The sequence below is a fragment of the Cucumis melo genome, chromosome 11, assembly GCF_025177605.1.
Source record: "Cucumis melo cultivar AY chromosome 11, USDA_Cmelo_AY_1.0, whole genome shotgun sequence".
NCBI classification, from domain to species: Eukaryota; Viridiplantae; Streptophyta; class Magnoliopsida; order Cucurbitales; family Cucurbitaceae; genus Cucumis; species Cucumis melo.
The window spans coordinates 30,935,784-30,957,228 of record NC_066867.1 but is presented as its reverse complement, the minus strand read 5'-3'; the positions used below and the strand labels follow the sequence as shown (position 1 = coordinate 30,957,228).

The window sequence follows — 21,445 nt, the reverse complement described above, 5'->3', positions numbered from 1 at the left end:
ATTAATGATAGATTAATGTTTTCAACATGGTCTATCAGAGATGCTCTTCTATCATTTATAGACTTTGATGGATTTAAAACCATGTTATATATGCAAATATTTTGAATCTAATTATTATATTTGCAACCATCTGATAAAAAACTTAATTTTTTTTGGGTCTAAAATGTACCAATTGAAGTTAGAGGCTCAAATAACCCGAAAGAAAAAAAAATCAAACTAAAATGAAATGAACCCTAAAGTAACCAAAATGGTATTTTGACAAAAAAAAAAAAAAAAGAAGCAAGCCTCATTATTTACCTTTAACTCAACCACAAGGTTAATTTCAAACCAAGGTTAGCTCATCAATTTGATTATAAATAAGGGTGACCTTTCTTAGGCTCTAGCCCTTCCTCAAAACCCTAACAAAAAAAAGATCACTATTTCTTTTTTGGTTTAGAAACTAAAAATCCTTCCAAAATCCCAATCTCTCTTTATCTTTCCTTTCTTTTCCAAGATCCTCATAAAATAAGCCTTATAGAAAGAGAAGAACATTTAAAAATGAAATGACCAAATGAGAGAGAGAGAGAGAGGGACCAACCAAAGCCAAAACCAAAACTACTGAAGCTTTAAAGGATGTGTGGCGGTAGATTAGTAGTAGAAGTAGACAGAGTTGCGTAGAAAACGCTTCCTTCCAAAACCAAAAACACACACAAAAGAATTATTAACAGGTACCCTTTTTTTTTCTTTTCTTTTCTTTTCCCTTTTTCTTTTTTCGCTCTTCCAATCACCATTAAAAATGGCGGTATATTCTTTCTTTTTCCCTGCATTGAATTGGGGTCTCTGTATTTTCTTCATACACTTTGAATTCTACTCTTTTATTATGGTCAAGGGACGGAAGTAGAAATACTTCATCTTCGCTTTTTGTCTCTTGTATAATGACATTTCAATATATCTGCAAATATGACGCCAATGGCGGGATGGATTGGATATTTAACTTTTTGTTTTCAAAAATAAACCCTAGATCAATCTTGTTTTCCCGCCAAAACATTGATCGTCGAAACCCAATTGATGATAGTCCAATATGTGGTAACCAAGTGGTTGTTCTTTTCATCCACCTGATTTGTGTCATGTCTTTTCGTCTTCTCGAAATTTTATCACCTGGGGTTTTTGTTTTTTCTTTTTAGTATTGCATCTGATTTTTAGGGTTTAAATTCCAATTTATGGCAGGATGTTGGATGTTAGCTGATGGGTCTGAATTAGCTTACGAATGTGCTGCGAAGTAGATTGAACAAAATGGGTATCGCTTGGATTCGTTTTAATTGGTTGTAGTGTTGAAGATCTGTTTGGTATCCTTTTCGAAAGTTTGCTTGGGTTTTCTTTTTTTTATCGTTCTGTTCCACATCAACGGTGCTTGTTCTTTATTTCCTCGTCGATTTGGCCAAGGACATAGTGATTCTGACAGATAAAAGGGTGAGGTTGTTTTGAATTGACTTTGTTAGATTCTTGATCGGGAATGAATGTTCTTCTGTTTTGAAGTTACTTTAACTCAAGTATTTGGATTTAGAGAGTTGGGGAAAGTTGTGTGAAAAAAATACTCTGCAGTTTGAACTTTGGATGTTACAAGACAGGAATTGAAAGAGGGCTGCGGAGTTCAGGGGTTCTCGATTACATCTAGGTTTGATTTGCGTGTTGTAGTGCTTGGACGGTGGGGCAGGAATGGAACTAGCAACTAGGAATTATTGTATGAAAATTAAGCGAAAGGAGTGGTAGTGTCTCGTAATGGTTGAGAGTTGGGTTGAAACCAGAAGAGAACGGCAGTCATGTTGTCAGATGAGTTCATGAATTGTGTTGCCTTTGACGAGAATTCCATTTCAGATTTTTCCAAGCGAATACTCGATATGAAGAGTGATAGGATGAAGACTGGGGATGCATTTCCTCGCAGAAGCAAGAAACTCAAGGATATTGAACATCGCAATATTGAAAATGAGGACGTACAAATTATTGATCCACCTTTAATCAAGGAAACAAATGTTGTCCAGGAGAAGAGTAAGCAGGAACCAATGTTGGGATTGCTTGATTGGCTTAAAGTTATTGCAAGAAACCCTTGCGATTCCTCAATATCTTCATTACCAGAAAAGTCAAAATGGAAATCATATGGAAATGAAGAGATTTGGAAACAGGTTTTGGTGGTTCGAGAGGAAATGTTCGTGAAAAGACAAGTTGATTCAAGTAGCGAACAATCTTCCGTGCAGGTACTTTACATGCATGCTCATGTTGTTTGCATTTAGATCTTTACTCATTTAAAATTGTTGATTTGCATGACATGGTTATAAAAAAAATGTCTATCTCTGTGCATGTATGAAGTTTGTCTCATGATAAAGCTGATTGTGGTGGTTTTTAGGCTGCTTTAGTCTTTTTTTGTTTTTTCATATTATCAGTCCATCTTGAAATGATTTTCATACCATGCATTTTGATTAGTATATATTTACATCTTAAATAATGTTCTGGTCATTGTAAACTGAAGATCTTCATTGTGAAAGCCAAAATGAAGCTAAGACTTAATCTTAGAATTTATCTCTGAATCACTGCAGTAATTATTTTTTCTTTATCTGACCATAATATCTATCGTGCTAGTTTTTAATGTTATGAGCCCCTCTTTAGTCTTTAGGAACTTCTGCAGTGGCCTTTCTTTATGTTGTTTTTATGGTTCCATGACCTTGTATGTTTGTGTGTAAATAAAACTAAAGAATCCATCTTATCAGTTCTGAATATTATGTCTCCTTAAGAAGATACGTGGAGGATTAGCTGTTTAAAATAGTGGTTCCTTTATTAAGAAGAAAATTAAACTATTTAAGACATCGATTTCATTTAGCCTTGTTCTGTTGTGGTCAATAGCTTGAAGCTTCAGCCGCCATTTTTTATTTTTGATCTGCTTGTAGTCACTAGTCAGAGTGTGCTTGAAAATGTTCTTAAGAGTATCAAAAATGCATTGAGCACATTTTTTAGGTTGGCTGATTGCAGATTCGTGAATGATTTTAGTACTCTGACAGGAAGTACTTTAATAGAAACGCTAAGAAAAAAAAACTTTATTAATTTGGAATTATTTTACCCTAAGAAATGTAGAATATTTGCCTTTTTTAGAAATATGAAATAGAATAGTAGCTACAATGTGGTATTTACAAATTCTTAAGATTTTATCAGATATCCAAAATTGTCAAGTTAACCCAGAAGGACATGCATCATATGCATTCAATAAAATACCAAAGTATAACTAGGATTAACATTTAGGGCCTATTTGATTCACTAGAGAAGAAAGTTTTTGAAAAAAACATTTTTATTTAAAACCCTTTTGATAAAACTGTTTTTTTTTTTTTTTGTCTGAGAATGTTCTAGCAGACATAAGTGCACATCGACTAATCTCATAAGACAACCTATCTGATTTTAAAATATTTTGGTGTTAAGAAAACTTGTAGGAAATTAATTCTTGTCGGGGTCACCATTAAAATTGTTAAAATTGTTTAAAATAAACTTTAAAAGTGCTTCAAAATCTATTTTCAATGGTTGCTAAAACTATAATTTTTTTTCCAAAATGATGTATTATGAGGTATTCAAAATTGTCAAGTTAACCCAAAAGGACATGCATCACCTACACTAAATAAAATACCAAAGTATAACTATGATTAACATTTAGGGTGATTCGATGGACCAGAAAAAAGTGTTTTTTTAAAAAGTCATTTTTATTTAAAAGGGATAGTTGCAAATGTAGCAATTATATTCAAAATAATTAAGTATATAGCAACATTTTAAAAAATTTGCAAATATAGCAAAATCTGTCAAAATTTATCAATGATAGAGATTTATAACTGATAGATCAGGTAGGAAATGTTGGTTTATCATTGATAAATTATAAGAGTCTATCAACGATAGAAGTCTATCACCGATAGACTTTGCTATATTTACAATTTTTTTAAAATATTGCTACATACTTAATAATTATTCTAAAAATTGCTACCTATTATAATTACTCTATTTAAAACCCTATTGAAATTTCTCTTTAATATTCGTGAGTGTACTGGTCAACCTAAGCACACCTCAGTTAATCTCATGACATTTTGGTGTCAAGAAAACTCTTAGAAAATTAATTTTTAGGTAACTAGTCCGTGTTCACCTGAAGAATTGTTTAAAATAAACTTTGAAATTGTTTTAAAATCTATTTTGAATGGTTGCTTAACATTTCAATTTTTTCCATTTAAAAAAACATTTTTATCTAACAACCCCTTCTGATAAAACTATTTTTTTTATGTTCATGAGTGTACAAGTCAACTTAAGCCTACCTCAATTAATTTCATGGGATAATCTATCTGCCTCTACAACATTTTGATGTTTAGAAAACTTGGTAGGAAACTAATTCTTAGGTAAGTAGCCAATTTTCATCAAAAAAACTATTTAAAATAAACTTTGAAAGTGTTTCAAAATCTATCTTGAATAGTTGCTCAGCGTTTAAATTTTTTTCATTTTCAAAATTAAATAATTGAAAACTTAAACTAAAGATACCCTTAGAGCCTCCCAAATATTAATCTAGTGAATTAGTAAAATTTGATTAGAATTCTTTCTAGAAAGTAACTGGTCCCTATAATTTGGAGAAAGCTGTGTGGTTTTAAAACTTAATCGTCCTTATGGTTCGATGGAAACTCATAAATAGTCATTGTGGTTTGAAAAATCTCATAACTAGCCCTTATTGTTGGATAAAATTACCTTAATTATGTGAAATTCAATTGGTAAACAAACACTAATTCTATTTTTTTTCTTTGGTGCCTTGAAGCACAAAATATTATTTTGTAATTATAGTCTAGTTCCAATTACACAAAAATCCTTCTTTGTTTTTTGTTTTCAAAGTATATTTTCATTTCCTTTAAAAGAGAAAATAGAAAAAAAAAGGAAAAAAGAAGACAGTTGTAATCTAGACTAAGAATTCATTTCGATGACCATGAGTGGATCAGTTTATGTGCACACTAATCTCACGGGACAACCAACCTAGTCCTAGAATATTTGCATGTCAAGGAATCTTACAACATATTAATACCTTAATCAATGGTTACCATGGATTGAACTTATGACTTTTTGTCTTTTATTTTCTTTTTATAACTAGACCAATCCATGATGGTTTGTAATCTAGACTAAAAATATTTCTATCCGACCATTGAAATATCTAAATCTAGCCTCAAAATTGAGGAGATTAAAAGCACCCAAAGTTTAGTTAAATAGCAACCTATCGCTATCACAAAAGCTAATACCAACTAAAGATAGTCTCTGTCAATCATAGTAGCTACAAAGGTCATTAAAGAAAAGTTGACCATTTTGATCATTTTATCCTTCTTTAATTTGATTCCGACCATTGAAGAACTCGAGATTTCATAATTTGGAGAATGCCCTTCATGATTTGTGCAATTGAGAACGTGTACTATTTTATGATTTTTCCTTGTTAATTTTCACAATGTATTTTACACTTAAATCTTAGGCTACATTTCTAGTCCTAATACTAAATTTTATATGTGTACTACATAAGAGGTGTATTACATCGTAGAAATTAAATAATGATAAAGAAAGATAGTATGCAAAGTCTAGGGACCAACAAAAGAATTGACAGGAAGACAATGAAAGCAAATGAAAGAAATGACAACAAAACAATGAAAGCAAATGATTGTGGAAGTTTCGGGATCAAATAAGATTAAAATCATTTCTGTGCCCTAAAATTGAGAACTTATATTAGTTCCTTTATTGATGTTGAGTTTAAATAATTTCTTATTGCATTGGTGTTTGAAAATTTATTATACTGTGTATAGAAACGAATTAAATTCAAAGGAAAGGAAGAATAAATGAAACAAAAAGTTAATATTTCTATGTAGGAAAAATTGATTAACGTAGGTATATATTTTTTTTAGAAAAAAGGTATTTAACAGATGTAAACGACATAATGATCAGATTATTATTTCTCCATCTATTTATTCTCCTTCCAAGTTGACCGCATCATTTCTATTACTTTAGCTTGAAAGTCTATTATTGTCTGGTTCACTTTATCTTCTCTATTTGCAGAGAAATCAGAGGATGCATCCTTGTATGTACGATGATGATACAGTTCCGATATACAATCTTAGGAAGAGATTAAGCTTGGATAAAAAGGATGTTTCTCAAGAACCTGTTTCTAAAGCGAATGATTCGTCACCTACAGATTCATTGGATGATTACAAGCCCGTTCTTCTGGGGTCAGATTATCAAGCTCGAGTCCCAGAATGGAATGGTGTGATATCCGAGAGTGATTTAAAGTGGTTGGGGACCCAAGACTGGCCCTTGAAGAAAGGAAGGAACAGATATCTAGTTGAAAGGGATCCCATTGGAAAAGGAAGGCGAGACCCTTGTGGGTGCATGGACGCCAATTCGGTTGGCTGTGTCCAATTTCACGTTTCTGAGAAAAGGCAGAGATTGAAGCTTGAGTTGGGCGACGCGTTCCTCCGATGGAGATTTGATGAGATGGGGGAGGATGTTACGTTAGCTTGGACGGTGGAGGATGAGAAAAAGTTCGAGGACATAGTGTCATCAAACCCTCCGTCCCTCGGGATATCTTATTGGGAAGATATCATTGAATCATTTCCTTCTAGGAGCAAGGCAGATCTTGTTAGCTACTACTATAATGTCTTTCTTTTGCGTCGTAGAGGACACCAAAATCGAGTTACACCAGATGAAATTGACAGTGACGAGGAATCAGAATCCGGAACTGCAACCATTAGATTTGGAAACGAAGTGCATAATTCACCTGGCTCCATTTTCTATTCTCCTAAGAAGCCACGATAAGCTTGGGGTATCATTTTCTATTCTCCTAAGAAGCCACGATAAGCTTGGGGTATCGCTTGAAAACAGATTTTGATAGAGTACCAATGTTGATAACGTTGATTCTGATTTTGGAAATCTGCATTTTTGATTAATCATTTTTGTCAAGTGGGATATGGAAAATTCTTTTGTGATGTTACATGGAAAGCTGCAGTTGTAGCCTATTGCTAAATGGAAAGCTAAGGGGATGGAGGCGTCATGATTTACTGAGTCATTGTTACGTTAACGAGCTGGATTCAGAGGCTCAAGCAATTTTGGTATTGGGTTGTGTTGTTCAGTTTGGATCAAATTGAAGTGTTGATGAATTGTTTTGCTAGAATTTGTCTCCTAGAAACGATAAGGATCTTGGTCGCAAGGCCCTCATAAAGAAGGCAAATAGATTTAGTTGCGAAGGGGATGCCATTCTGTTCATTCTAAAGTTTCATCTTTGTATATTTGCTGTCGCTGATGTTGACATGTGAAAAGACGTGCAAGCATGACCCTTTAAAAAGATTATAATCACAGTTTAAACCCTATGGTGGTTTGGATTTTTTTTTTTCGAAGATATGTGTTGTTATGGATGCCTACTTAGGGAGCATTAGAGGGCATAGAATATGGTTGAGTTCGTTACAAATGATTTTGGAGTTCAGTAGTTTATGTTGGAATGTGAAGTTGAGTTGAAATAAAAGATTTATATATAAAGCATTGAGGTGAATTAAAGTAAGTTTGGCATAGATCAACTTAAGAGTGGAGGGATTGAATCTTGAATGGATAGATTTTATCAGTTTAAGTTGTGAACCAGACACTTTCGATTTAGGTTAGAGTGTGCTTGGTTGTTTAGCTCACCACCTACACAACTTGGTGTTAAACAACTCAATTTAGATAATACACACCCTCAATTTTGTTTAAAAAAATATTGTGATTTAAATTGCAAGTTAGTTGGTTTAGTCAAAATTATTTAATAAAAATGATTAAATGAGCTTTTTAAAAAAATATATATATATAACATCAAAATATCTACGTATATAACAAAATTTTATTACTGATAGGACTACTGAAAGTTATAGATACAGATAGATTACTAATAGTGATAGAGACTAAAGTATATTGTTCAATATTGACAACTACAATTTTATCCCATAGATGTTTATTGATATTTATCACTAATAGACTAAGATATATTGTTTTATTAAAAATATTTTTTCCAATTTTGTTATTTAAAACGATTATCCCAGTTAAATCAATCAAAATTTCATCATCAAATATATGTAAAAGTAAAAGAAGTAAAACGAGTTGCTTCTAGAGCTTGAGGGTGAGAGTAATTGACCCATTATGGAGTCGTCTAATAACATTTAGGTTCCTATTTTCTATTTTTGTTCTTCGTTTTTTTTTTTAAGAAACAAACTTATTCAATAATTATTTTCGTTTCTAAATTCTAAGAAATGTCCCATAAAATTCTCTAAACCATACCACTATCCCAACACCAAACAATACCATAGATTCCTTCCCTTTGCCATTAAATCTTTCTCTAAATTAACCATACCCTTAATACAACGTCTCCAACTGAAAACCCTAAACCATATTATTCATACGTAGTCTCGGTCTCCATCTCCGATGGCAAACCCTATTGCTCCCACGCAAAGAAGGCAATCGCTCGGACTGCAAAAAGAGTGAGACAGTGCCGGTGCCATTATTTATTTTAGGATGTTGAGTTCCGTACAATGTAGTAATCAAGTGTTTTTTCTTCGAGAATTTGGTTTGGTTATCTTATGGTTTTCTTATAATTTATTTTTAAAACTAATTTAGTTCAATAATTGTGAGAGTTTAATTGAAGCATTATTAATTTCGACCATTAAGATATAGTTTAATTGTTTTTTGAAAGCTCTATTTATTTTTATATTTTAGATGTAACTTTATTATATATTTGATATATTAAATTTAGATTTATTTGTAAAAAAAGATTTTTATACACTTAATAAATTGGTTTAGATATTGTAATTTGAAATTTTGTAGCTATGTTATTGTTTATACGGTAATGAGAAAGTTTTAAGAATTTGAACAAATAGTTTATTAGACCTTACATGTTTTTTGTTAGAAGTTAAAATGATGTTAATATTTTGAAGCACAAATAACAACAAAAAAAAAAATATTTTAAGTGAGATAATTGCTAGAATATTTATAAATATAGTAAAATATATCATCACAATCTATCTACAATAGGTTGTTATATACCTAGCTACTATCTATGCCATCATTGTCGGATTTATAGTTAGTCCAATGGTAAATCTCTCTCATCCACCTTTAAACTTAACTTTAAATCTTACTTCTTACACTTTTTTCATAATTGTAAAATTAGTTGTCAAACGTGCCTATTATACCAAGAATCTAAAATTTTGTTATATTTTATAAATATTTTTGTTCATTTTGTTGTATTTAAAATCTTTCCTTTTTACTTATAATGTAATAATTTATTTAAAGAATCAACAATAAAATAATATCTAAGAACTAAATTTAAAATTTATTGAAAATATATAGACTAAAATTAAAATAACTAAGATATACGGGTGAGCATTTTTAATTCACGAAATTATAAAATACAAAACCGTAAATTTAGGTCGGATTCAGTAAGCATTCCAACTTTTGGTTTTTTTCTTTTTAAAAATTTTTCTTCTTAATTTAAAAAGTAAATTTCTTATTTAAAAAAAAAAAAAAAAAAAAAGTGAATTAGTTGCTAGAGAGGTCGATTTTTTAAAATTAAAAGTTAATAACCAAAAATAGAAAAAGAATGAGATACCAAAGGAGCTTTTAGAATTTCATTTAACATCAAATTTCAATCTAATAAATCAACTAATTTTTTACAAATCTGACCTATATGGAAAATTCAAACACCTATCGCACACTTTCAAAGTTGATGAGGGGAATTAAACTTTGCCATTTCACATTATTAGTCTATAGAGATTACAACTTACAAGAGACATCTCACAAATGCACTTTCTAGGGAAAATTATTCAAGCAAATACAAGATGAACCACAAACTTTCATCTAACATAAGCTTGGATGAATTTGTAATTTCCCCATCATATGGAAACATCAAAGTCAACTACCATAATTGACTCAATCAACTGAGACTGGTTGCATGTTCTCAGCTTCTTTCCTCAGTTCTTGGAACAGAACAGATGACAAATATCTCTCCCCAAAACTTGGATGAACGGTCTGGAAAATGCAACCAAATAGCAAGTTATACCGACTTCTTATTTCGATATCGGTTCGGTCATCTTTATAAAAATATTCACAACTGGTTATGATCATCTTAGGCTATATAGATTTATCTCTAGAGATTGTTTAAGAAAGTAGGAGGGGAAAGGTTTTTTGTGCTTTTTCTTTTCTTACTTACCACAATAAGTTTGCCTTTGTTTTCGGGTAATTTCGCAAGTCTGAGCGCAGCGACGGTATTGGCTCCGGATGATATTCCCACCTGAACGAACCAGAAAATTGAAGCTCTAATAATCTTAAACCAAAAGGGGGAAATGATGCCAGAAAGTTTGTTTTAATCAGAGTTTATAAGATGATTCTAGAAGGGAAAAGGGAAAAGTTTAGTGCTTGGTTTTTTACCATTAGTCCTTCCTTTACTGCTAGTTCCCTAGCCATGTTTACAGCATCTTCACTGCTTACCTGCCAAGTAAATTTTTTGAGAATACGTAAATTTGTAATTTTAAGGAGAAAACAATATATGAAGAATGTAAAAAGTAAGAATAGGGTCTCATTATCAAGGGGCCCTTGACTAACATGTTGTCAGACTTTAGTAACTTACTTCAAGAACTTTATCCATAACATCCATATCCAATATGTCTGGCTTGAATCCAACCCCATTGCCAGTAATATGATGAGGACCTAATCCAATTGACAACACCAGGCCCCATCAGTTTTCTTCACCACTGAGGTAGCAATCATAGGCGATTGATAAAAGCCACAATAAAGAATTTCACATTGATCCCAATAGAAGCACAGACACGGCATGATACAATTCAAATGACATGTTGTTTTCTGAAAAATTAGAACGTGAATATGGGCAAAAGGAAACAAAGCGTCTCCATTTTTTAATTATGTCTTTAAAAGAAATTTCTTCAAAAACATGGCTTATATTAGATTTCATGTCTATTTTTCACGGTTAATGTAACCAGCACAGATACGCTAATCCAGACAAAAGCTTCCTTACTTTTTAGATTAGTAAAAACAGGGCATTTTGCAAGGACTAATTTGGCGTTTCGAATGACCAAGTACAAGGGTTTGTTTTTGTATTTGTAGTGGAGTGCACTATATAAACTCTCCAACCCTGGAAGTGTTTCTTTATTTTTAATTTGAATTTTTTTATTTAATAATAAAATTACTCTCCTTTTGTCGTGGTCGTAGTGAACACTATTAGTGAACCACGTAAATATATGTGTCGATCATTTTTCTATCTTTGATCGTTGATTTCTTAGCACATTTTTTAAGAAGTCAGAGAATTTTTCTTGAAAAAGCAATATTGTGATCATACCTGGTTTACCACCATTCAGTATATTACTTTCAGCTGGCTCCACTCCATAAATCTTCAGTAATGAACCAAAACCTCAACCATTAATAAGAAACTCTAATCGATGTTCACCAAAACATCATCACATAATCACATACCTTAACATTGGGATTTCGGGATTTCAAATACTGTCCTACTCCAGAGACAGTCCCTCCACTGCCTATTCCCATCACAAAAATATCAACTAGTCCATTTGTATCCTCCCAAATCTCAGGCCCAGTGGTTTCAAAATGCACCTGTTTGTTCAATTTTTTTAATTAAAAAAACCCATCTTCAGGTCAACCATATATCTACCAGTGCCTTATTGTCGTGCTTTCGAAGAACTGCCTAGAAATTAACTAAGGAAAATGGACTTTGTTAGGTACCTGAGTATTGGCAGGGTTTGAGAATTGTTGGAGCATGAAACCATTAGGTGTGGATTCCAAAAGATCATAAGCCTTTTTGACAGTACCTCCCATGCCTTTAGTTGGATCCGTTAAAATCAACTCAGCTCCAAATGCTCTCATTGTAACTCTCCTCTCCAAGCTTGTATAAGAAGGCATGGTTAGAACCATTTTGTAGCCTTTCAGGGTAGCCATAAATGCCATACTGATGCCCATATTTCCCGACGTTGGCTCAATTAAAGTCGTCTATATCGTAAAACAGAGTTTCAAAAGTTCAGAAAAGAAAACTTTTTAGTAAAATTTTGTAGTCTATCAGTTGATAAAGCTGACCTGTCCAGGAGTAATCAGGCCTTTCTTTTCAGCATCGTTGATCATCGCGAAGGCCGGTCTGATGACAAAAGGAAACAGAACATATTATATAAATGGAAGCGATCAAAGAAATTGATAAGAGAATGTATTGTGAAAAGAGTGGCTCTACCTGTCTTTGATGCTGGAAGTAGGCTGCATCATTTCTTGCTTAACAGCTATGTAAGCTCCACAGCCCTCAGTGACTTTGTTAAGATATACCAATGGAGTTTTCCCAATGAGCTGACAATTCGAGTTTGAAAATGAAGATTTAGAACAACATTACGATTTATCTACTGATATGGGCATTGCGATACTAAGATTAAATTCTAAACAACATTACCTTAAATTTTAGTATTTCGTCTATGTAGTTTTTAAATTTAAAAGATTCTATCTCTCTTTAGTCTTTCGTTTTTTTTTTTTTTTTCCAAAAGTTAAGCTGTAATTCCATCCATCATTTCACCTTAAGCTCCTTTGTTTTGTTTTGTTATTATTCTTTTTTATTAATGTTTTAAAAAACTATGCCAAATTTTGAGTACTAAAAAAATTAGTTTTTACTTTTAGGATTCATTTAAGAATTCAAATGTTCCTTAACAAATGTCAAACCTATAGTAAGAAAAATAGGAAAAAGAATAGCAAACATAAATTTTAAAACCAGTAAAATTAAAAAAAAAAACAAAATAGTTACTTTGAGACAAGATCTTAGGTTCTGACGAAGAACAAGAGATATATTCTCTGAAATCAATGAATCTGAAAACGGAATCAGATCTCTCTATCACCTATTTTTGTTTAATTTCCAATGACAGTAAATTTCTAACATAGTCAAAACCCAAGATCCAATAAATAAGATTAAAAAAAAAAAAACTCTCTCGTAGTTTGTGACACGTGATATCATCAAAAGAATCCCAACAAATCGAAAAAGTAAGCTTAACTTCATAATAATTCATATAACATTCTACTTTCTAGGTGGAAGGTTGGATTCCAACCCCTGCAATCGTTGCACTCTAATCTCCTGAGTTCATTATTAATTTTTTTTTTTAATATGCATAAGCCTAAGTTCATTATTAATATCACTTTTCACTTTTGTAAACTTACTTTTACGGTGTATTTTTTAACATAAACATTATTATTATTTAATTAACTTCAAATCACCAAAGCTAAGAATCATTGAATCAACTAAGAAAAAAAAATTTGCGTACTAATTGAATGACCTTGTTTCCTTTTTAATAAATAATAAATAATTGTTATTTTTATTTTTAAAAAATATCCATAGGATTTTTTATATATATATATTTCAATTCTCTATAGTAAAAAAGAATCAACGTTAGTACAAAACTAAATTCCAATTTCAAAGCAAAAGAAAATTTGGAAGAAAGAATAATCAGAGTTCATGGACGAAAATGTAAAAAGAAAGAAGAATCGAGGAACTTACATGAGCAGCATCTCGTCTAACACTAGTTCCAGGAAGATCCTTAGGCAGATCTCTAAGTCTCTGAGCGAAAGAAGAAGAAGAAGAAGAAGAAGAAGAGTCAAGAACTGTTTGGGTGGAGAACAATTTCCTGACCGTCGTCGAGCAACCGTCCGATGAAATCCCTGCCTTCTGCTTCACCAAACTCCTTAAAGCAGCGGCAGCCATTGATGTGGATTACAGGACCGCTGCTTCTTAGGAGAAATTAAGAGAGAAGAAGATGAGATTGGGAGTGATGGTACTCGATTGCTTCCTCTCGGGCTTTTTGTATTGGTGGGGAGATCCTCTCCCTCTCATTGCCGCCTCTCCCTTTCACTATTCGTTTATTATTATTATTATTATTATTATTTTATTTGTCACTAAAGTTTGATATATTGTTTTATTATATAATATATTTCAAATTGTTCATTTTCGAAGTTTTGGTCTTTAGTTTCCTAATGGGTTATCAACAAATTCGAATCTTTTTAAGATTTAATAGGTCTAACAAAGCCCTAAGCTCAAAAAAAAAGTGCTTTTTAAAGTTTTGTTTGATTTCTATGTATTAGAAGTGTTTTTAATGTTAAATTACTATAAATAAATTAATAAAGTTGTTTTGAGTCGTCTACGTTGAAGTTCGTGTTGGTAGTTGGAGATAGTTGTCAAAGTTTCCAACTACTATCGGTGGTGGTCATTGGAGTTGGTTGCTAGTGGAGATCATTGGAGATGGTTGTCAAAATTTTCACTATAGTGAGAGTATTTGGTGGTTGTCGTTGGAGCTGACCGATAAAGGATGATAGTTGTCGATGATAACAAAAAGGAAGTGAGGTAGAAGACTAGCTCGAGCATTTTGGCCGTTCTTACAAATTAAGAATAGATAATTAACACTTAAGCACTCAAAAAAAAATCTCCAAAAATTGATTTCAAGTATTTTGTTGGGTTGTGTTTTCAACTACAACAAGATGAACCAATATTTGTTTGTGATATTTTCAAGCTTTTAAATATATTACTATATACTTGATTATAATCTCTAAAATTGTTATATATTATAATTATTTCTTAAACCAAATATATTCATAATCCAACATGATTATAAGTATTATTATCAACTCAACTCAAACCAACTCATATCCTAGAACACAGATGAACGATACGTTATTAGATATTGATAAAACAAATCATGTAGATTAAAAATTTATATATATATATATAACACATACATACAAGAGGAAAATTTAAAAGATGGGGATTTTGTAAAACAATAATTAACAATTGTTATGTTGTTGTTATTATTTTAATATATGATAGAGAGTAATTGGAATTTGGGTTTGAAAGTTTAAGTGGAAGGAATCTTTGAAGTTAGAAGATGCATGAACGGAGACGAGTCGGCTCACAAGTCACACCCTGACTATTGTCCATATGGCCATCCTTTACGTTATGTCTACATATATATATATATATTTACTTTTTGTCCTAATCTTACTTTTGTTAATCTATTTCATTTTCTAACATTTTTTTTTCGACCTTATCCTTTGTTTAATAGGTGATTAGAGACAGATATGGTGTCATTAACTTTTAAAAATTATAATTAATCTATCTGAAAGTTTATACATCTTAACAATCAAAACCTATGGTCATGTTGATAATTATTTAGATTTTTTTTTCTTTTCTTTTTCTTTCCCTTCTCAAACAAAACAAGGAAGAGAGAGTGAATTGTGGAAATCAATTCGATTTTGCCACTTTAAACAATTTAAAACGATTTTTAAAATTTTCTTTTTAAACGTCACATTCAGCGTATGTTGTGGTGGCGGCTGATATTTTTAAGACCAACGGTCAAAAAAAGTCTATTAAAATTAATGGAATCTACGAATTATGGGATTGTTATGATTACATCATTAAATTTTTAATTTCATCCACTTTTATTTAAATAAATTTAATTTATAAAATAAAATAATTAGTTAAAAAAATTATTCTAAATTATAAGGTCACTACAAATATTTTTAAATATAACAAAACTGGATCAAATCATGAACAGAATAAGCAAGTTATTTAATAAATTGTGTATTAATTCGTTGTCGTGCTCTCTCACTTGCTCTTTCTCTCGCATACGCATGAAAGGGCAAGTGATACGGAGGAGAAATAGAGGGTTAGAGTTTGAAACAAACTGGTAGACATTTTCAAAGTTGGACTACCTAGATTTAGACATTTCTATGGATACTTCTATTTGCAAGTGTCCCTAAAGAAGAAGAAGAAAAGAAAAGCCACACTTTGAGTTGAAAGAGGGAGAGAAAGGGGTTGGCCTTTGAGTTCAAGAATGGGTACTGAAAAGCAAAGCTACAAAATTGGACTGAAAAAGATTGAAACAGGACCAAACTTTCTCATTTTGTACTTATTTGCGTCAAACTCCAAGTTTGATTAGGATTGTTCTGTGGACTGGACTCTCACATGTGAAAAGTTTTTCGTTAGGATTTTATCATGTTAATACTTTATTTACAACCCATTCACTCCTTTGTATTACATGTTATTATGAAACGAGTTTGTCATAAGTATGGTATTTTAACAACTTCAACGCCACATTTTCCTTGCAGATTTAATGAGACAATAATATCACACTGAATGGTTTTTGTTTCGTAACTCGTCAAGCATGTAATATAAGTTTAATAGTCAAGGAAAATGGTTTTGAAAGCAATAGTTGTTCCAGAAATTTTGAAGAAGTAGAACTTGTACCTAAGGTCTATAAAGTGCTGAAAAACAATTTTATCATTGGGCACTAGTATTGATGTTATTACAGTTCTTACATATATTATGTAAAGAATATAAAATGGAGTAGGTTCACGTTCTCTGGATCTTGTTAAGTCCGCCGGTATTTAAAAGTATAGATCTAAGAAATAGAAGTTTAGAAAGTGGGTTAGGAGAGTATATGTATATTTTCTTAAACTCGTATGTCCAACCAAACTATAAGTAAATCTAAAACCATTCTCTCTAGCATATCTAAACTAACGTAACATAATTGATCAAAAAGGCCACAGAGGAACAAATCCCTTCACTCCCCTATTGAACTAAAAGTAATAATAAATATTAAATTTCCTTCCACCACGAACGAGATAGAAATTTTGGAAGTAGAATAACTAAAAAGTCAAATACCTGTACTCTCATAACCTTAACTAAAGTAGAGATAGAATTGTTAGAATAATAGAATAAGAAAGGGTAAAAGGAAATATAATTATTAAAGATGAATATCAATTCGGATTATGTCTTAGATAAATAATCAGGAATAGCATTCATCTGCAAGAAGGATACATCAATATCAACTGGGAAAAATGAAGAGTGTTACTTGAGCTTCGTACTGAAGTCAGATAGCTGAAGAAGTTGAATCCTTTGAATCCCTGCTGCTTCCTCTCTCTCTTTTTGTGTGTTATATCCCCAGTCCACTGTTAGCAATAACTCAAAATTATTGATCATCAAATGAATGCCGATGTCCAATTTTAGGTCCGATAGCTTCTAAACACTATTTCCAACTCTAGGTATCTTACTTAGTTATCTATTTTTACTAATGTTTTCAAAAACCAAGTTAAGTTTTGGAGAGAGAAAATGTGGATTCTAAAAATATATTTTTACTTTTTAAATTTGGCTAAGAATTCAATAATTTTATTCACGAACGATGTTAATAAACTTAATTTTAAAAAATCAAAATATTGTAATTTTCTAGATCTAGGATAAATTAAAGGGGTAGTAAGTGGCATCCCTTTGTTCTTGGTTATATACGTCTGCTTAGTGGATTCTTACCCTTAAAACATTCTCAAAAGAACGAATGGATTAAAAAAAAGGGACCAAGTACAGCAGAGAAGAATGAAAGTACCATAATGTGCAAAAGAAAAGACTGAAAGAGAGGAGAGGCGTACCCAGATATATGTTCCACCCATCTAATTCAGGCTCTTTGATGACATTCTTTAGCGTAGCCAATCGATCTTCCACAAAGCTGGCCATATTCGAAGCACAACTATTCTTAGTTTTCTCTCTCACACACATGCATACAAACACTTTCCTTTTGATAATTAGTCAAAGGGAGAGAAAATATCAGGGGGAGTAACACATTTATAATGGCAGTTGTGAAGGCTAATGCTACGAATAATGGGTGAAAATATGATGTCATATATCTTACTGCAGTTTCAATCCTTGGTGCTCAGGCATCTTTTGAAGCATCTTTAACACTTCTACCTTTGGGCTGAAAGAAATCATCGATGCAATTATCAAGAAGAAAAGAGGGAATGAATTTTCATGATATGTCAAACAAGTTAGGGCAACATACATTTTGTAGCAAAAAAACTATATTTTAGTGAAGATTACGCTGGAGTAATGTACTAACCCCGTCCCTAGACCATATATTCTTTCAGGAGGTATGGTCACTCCAGCAAGTTCACGTAGTAGAGCTTCGGCAAATCGACCCTGCATCAAGAAAAGATAAGAGTACAATATGAGATTCATGAGAGGGTTGCGCTTCAGTGAACTAATTTCTGTAACCTGAAAAGAATGGTCACCCTTCGTAAAGATACGTGTCAGGTGTGGACCAAACCTGCTTTGTGGTAACTATGTATATCCTTGAGCTTGCGAACTTCAGAGCATCAGAAACACCTGGATAAAATCTGTAAAGGATGTTAATGCTATAGCCTTGAAATCTAGAGGTGGAAATAATTAGTATATGATAATTGACAGTATGCCAATCTTGACCAAGAGTGAATGCCCATATGTCAGGACCTTTCATTTCCTCGATATGATCCTCTCATTAGAGAGAAATGAAGGGAGTCAATATGATTTAATTCACTCACAACTTATATAACAGGAGGAAAAAGAAAAGGTAGAACAACTGGAACTCAAAATTCACATTTCCTTACTGTGAAGCTTCAAGAAGAGCTCGGATATATTAAATATCATTCTGGGTAAAATAACATGATTTCATGAGTAGGAGTTAACTTTTTGACTATCCCATCTGGACAAGCCTGAAATTATTCTAGAATACTGTTAAGCAAGTAATGACTAAATTAAAAAAAAAAAAAAAAAAAAGGTAGCAAGACTCGTCTATCATCCTCTTGATGAATAACAGATACTCGAGGCAAGTAATTGAACGAGACTCAAACATTTCCATAGTTGTGTCTTCCGTGGCTTCAGCTTAATTTTTTTTGTTAATTTTAAATGCTTAAAGATTCATTAACTCCCAACACCTCAGCCTTCCTCCCCCTCGCTAAAGAGAGGTCAATTGGACAACAAGACATTGGAGCTCAAATAAAGGAAACAAAAGCTATCAAAAAGTACTCAAACTCCTATTGTGGCTTTAACCATCATTCTTTTGAAGTAAGATATTTAATCCATTTGAAAAGCCTGTCCAAAGTACCTATTTGCACCGATCCAAGTTGCCAAGTCCTCGTCAATCCATTGATCCCTAACCTTTCCAAAAAGGTCTATGAGAGCATCTCTATTCTTCTCTCCCCATTCTTCCATGATAACTGGTTTGAGTTTTGACCAATTCTCCAATATTCCATGAACTGTGAGCCCTTCTGCAACCTTTCTAGTTGAAAAAATAAATATAGTGTCCGCAGTATTTCCTAAGAATGTCAACAGAATTGATTTTATAAACTGAAACAGAGCTGTGGCCAAATATACCCACCGAAGACTTCCTAATTGAGGGTAATCTCATCTCCAACAGCAACCTCACCAGCAATAAATTCTCATATCCAGTTTCAACCACAGGGCGGACCTACCACATTACAGGATATTAGTAATATTAACGATGCTTTTATGTCTTTCGATCTTTAAAAAGACTGACCTATATTTAAAACATAGAAACATTTTTCTCTTTTATTCAAGTTTTCAAATTTTGACCAACAAAATTTAATAAAACTTTTGAATTCCAGACTACATATACAAGTAATTTTTAATAAGAGAACAGAAAAACAAAATGTGCATCAAACCCACTATACAAATTTTCACGTACTTGTATAAGAGATAGAATCAGCGTCTTTTGGATTAAGAAAATATCAAAAAATTAAAAAAAAGAAGAAAGAAAACACAGATTGAAACAATTTAAGGGAACCAACAGACTCACCGTGTACATCTGATCCACAATCCAATTCTCCAAACTGGAATCCACGTCGTCGAACAGTCCAGGCCATCTTACCTTAGCAGCCTAAAGCACAACCAATCAACCCATGAATTACTCTCTTGAAAAATAAGTGTCTACATTCGAACGCCTACCCAATTGCAGAATAAACAATAGAGAAAGGGAACCGATTGCATCTATAAACCTCCAGTCTATCCATAACTCAGAACCCCACATCATTGAATTGAACGAATCATTACCCATTGGCAAAAAAGAGTCGTATTAACTCGTATCGAGTGAAATTAGTGGTTTTAGAGAAGAAGCAGAAATGAAAAGTGAGAGAGAAGAACCTTAACAGCAGAAAGAGAGCTTTCACCGCAGCTATCGCAGAGAACTCCATCGAAGTCCAAAGCATAGAGATCCCCCATCTTCTGCTTGGCTTCTCACCGACCAATCGATCGGATAATAGATAGAAGACTCGAACTTTTTTTCTCCTTTTCCTTTTTTTCTCCTTTTTGTTGTTATTTCTTTTTCTCGCTTACCCGCCATCGTAAACTAAGAAACTCGTTTGAAAAAGATATCTTTCTTTGTGGGTCCCTTCTTTTTACTCTAACTTCCAACCATAATGCAACACGTGTATAGTGGGTATTGCTCTTTGTTTTCTTTTCCATAAATAAATAAATAAAAACTAATATATTGAGATTAATAGATCTTTTTTTTTTCTTTAGTATAAAATTATCAAATTTAACAATTAATTCTTATGTTAGTGTTGAACTTTTCCATTTGTAAATGAGATGTGTTTATAGATATTTTACTCATTGTTGGGAATAAATTTACGTGATCTGTTTAACGTAGAGTTTTACCTAAAATCTTAATACGGCTTTGATGCATGAATTTTTACGTAGAGATATTGTGCTTCGTCTAACAATGTTTGGATGCATAGGTTTATAACGAATACGTGGGTCGAGTGGCATCGAGTTAATCACAATTAAGTTGCATATCCTTACCAAGAAAATGATCTCTAGAATTAAACCTACCTACATGACACCATGTCAATTGGAGAGATTTGTTTACCATTAGCTTGGTTTTTGCATGATCTCCTTCTTTCTTTGGGTAATTAGTACGCTTAATATCAATATCGATAGTTGGTTTGTATTATTTTTGCAAAAATTTGATCATGCTAAACTTATGGATCAGTCAAGTTGATCGATCAATAAGATTATCCCCTTCATGAGTTAATTATTGAATGACTATTAGCTTGATTCATTGATTTCGAGTTGAGATAGTTGCACTCGACGTAGATGATATCGTCGACATCACTATTGTGTTTTACGCAACATCTTTGTCTTCAATTAAACAATGACATTTCTAGGCATGTTGTATGTCATTTTTGTTTAATATTAATTAATACTCAATTATTAAATCGATAGGAATATGACATTTTTACTAGATGGAACTCACGTGAATCTCAATAATTTTATTTGTTGAATGGCGAGGTAACTATTTTCCTCTCTTAATATATATTTTAGTGATCTCTTGATCAAAGTGAATGAATTTAAGAAGTAAACGAGTGTGAATTATCCTTACAAAAATTATCCTCCGAATATTATCTTACTCATTTTTTCTTAATTATTTTGTTGTACGTTACAAGAATGTCTGCAAATTAAAAATAAAAAGATGTTCAATTTATTATTGCCCTTTTAAGGCAGTAAAACAAAATTTTCGTGGTTTAGAGAAAACTTAAAATCAAATCCAAATGATTT

The 21,445-nt window shown here is 32.1% G+C and overlaps 3 protein-coding genes across 5 annotated transcripts; 1 reads left to right on the top strand and 2 right to left on the bottom strand.

Moving 5' to 3' along the window:
• The first annotated feature begins 403 nt into the window (after positions 1–403).
• Positions 404–7,406, top strand: LOC103497705 (AT-rich interactive domain-containing protein 1-like). 3 transcript variants are annotated; one of them, XM_051091984.1, is made up of 4 exons: positions 404–707; positions 1,207–1,325; positions 1,855–2,231; positions 6,073–7,406. In XM_051091984.1, exons 3-4 carry the CDS (start codon positions 1,878–1,880, stop codon positions 6,826–6,828), a joined length of 1,110 nt encoding a protein of 369 aa, XP_050947941.1. In that variant the 5' UTR covers positions 404–707; positions 1,207–1,325; positions 1,855–1,877; the 3' UTR covers positions 6,829–7,406. The 3 variants fall into 3 exon arrangements, with proteins under 3 accessions (XP_050947941.1, XP_008458204.2, XP_008458205.2); XM_008459982.3 differs by having other exon boundaries at positions 1,207–2,231; XM_008459983.3 differs by lacking the exon at positions 404–707 and adding an exon at positions 773–1,065 and having other exon boundaries at positions 1,207–2,231.
• Positions 7,407–9,751: 2,345 nt separating this feature from the next.
• Positions 9,752–13,924, bottom strand: LOC103497706 (bifunctional L-3-cyanoalanine synthase/cysteine synthase 1, mitochondrial). Its single transcript, XM_008459985.3, has 10 exons — positions 13,577–13,924; positions 12,278–12,387; positions 12,130–12,187; positions 11,782–12,045; positions 11,515–11,652; positions 11,381–11,432; positions 10,655–10,734; positions 10,456–10,515; positions 10,238–10,318; positions 9,752–10,056 (listed from the first exon to the last, which is right to left on the bottom strand). Exons 1-10 carry the CDS (start codon positions 13,778–13,780, stop codon positions 9,958–9,960), a joined length of 1,146 nt encoding a protein of 381 aa, XP_008458207.2. The 5' UTR covers positions 13,781–13,924; the 3' UTR covers positions 9,752–9,957.
• A 2,862-nt stretch (positions 13,925–16,786) lies between these two features.
• On the bottom strand, positions 16,787–20,220 carry LOC103497707 (uncharacterized). The gene is made up of 9 exons (XM_008459986.3): positions 20,033–20,220; positions 19,689–19,769; positions 19,251–19,340; positions 18,978–19,147; positions 18,162–18,231; positions 17,955–18,034; positions 17,751–17,813; positions 17,491–17,567; positions 16,787–17,019 (listed from the first exon to the last, which is right to left on the bottom strand). Exons 1-9 carry the CDS (start codon positions 20,108–20,110, stop codon positions 16,919–16,921), a joined length of 810 nt encoding a protein of 269 aa, XP_008458208.2. The 5' UTR covers positions 20,111–20,220; the 3' UTR covers positions 16,787–16,918.
• Positions 20,221–21,445: the final 1,225 nt, after the last annotated feature.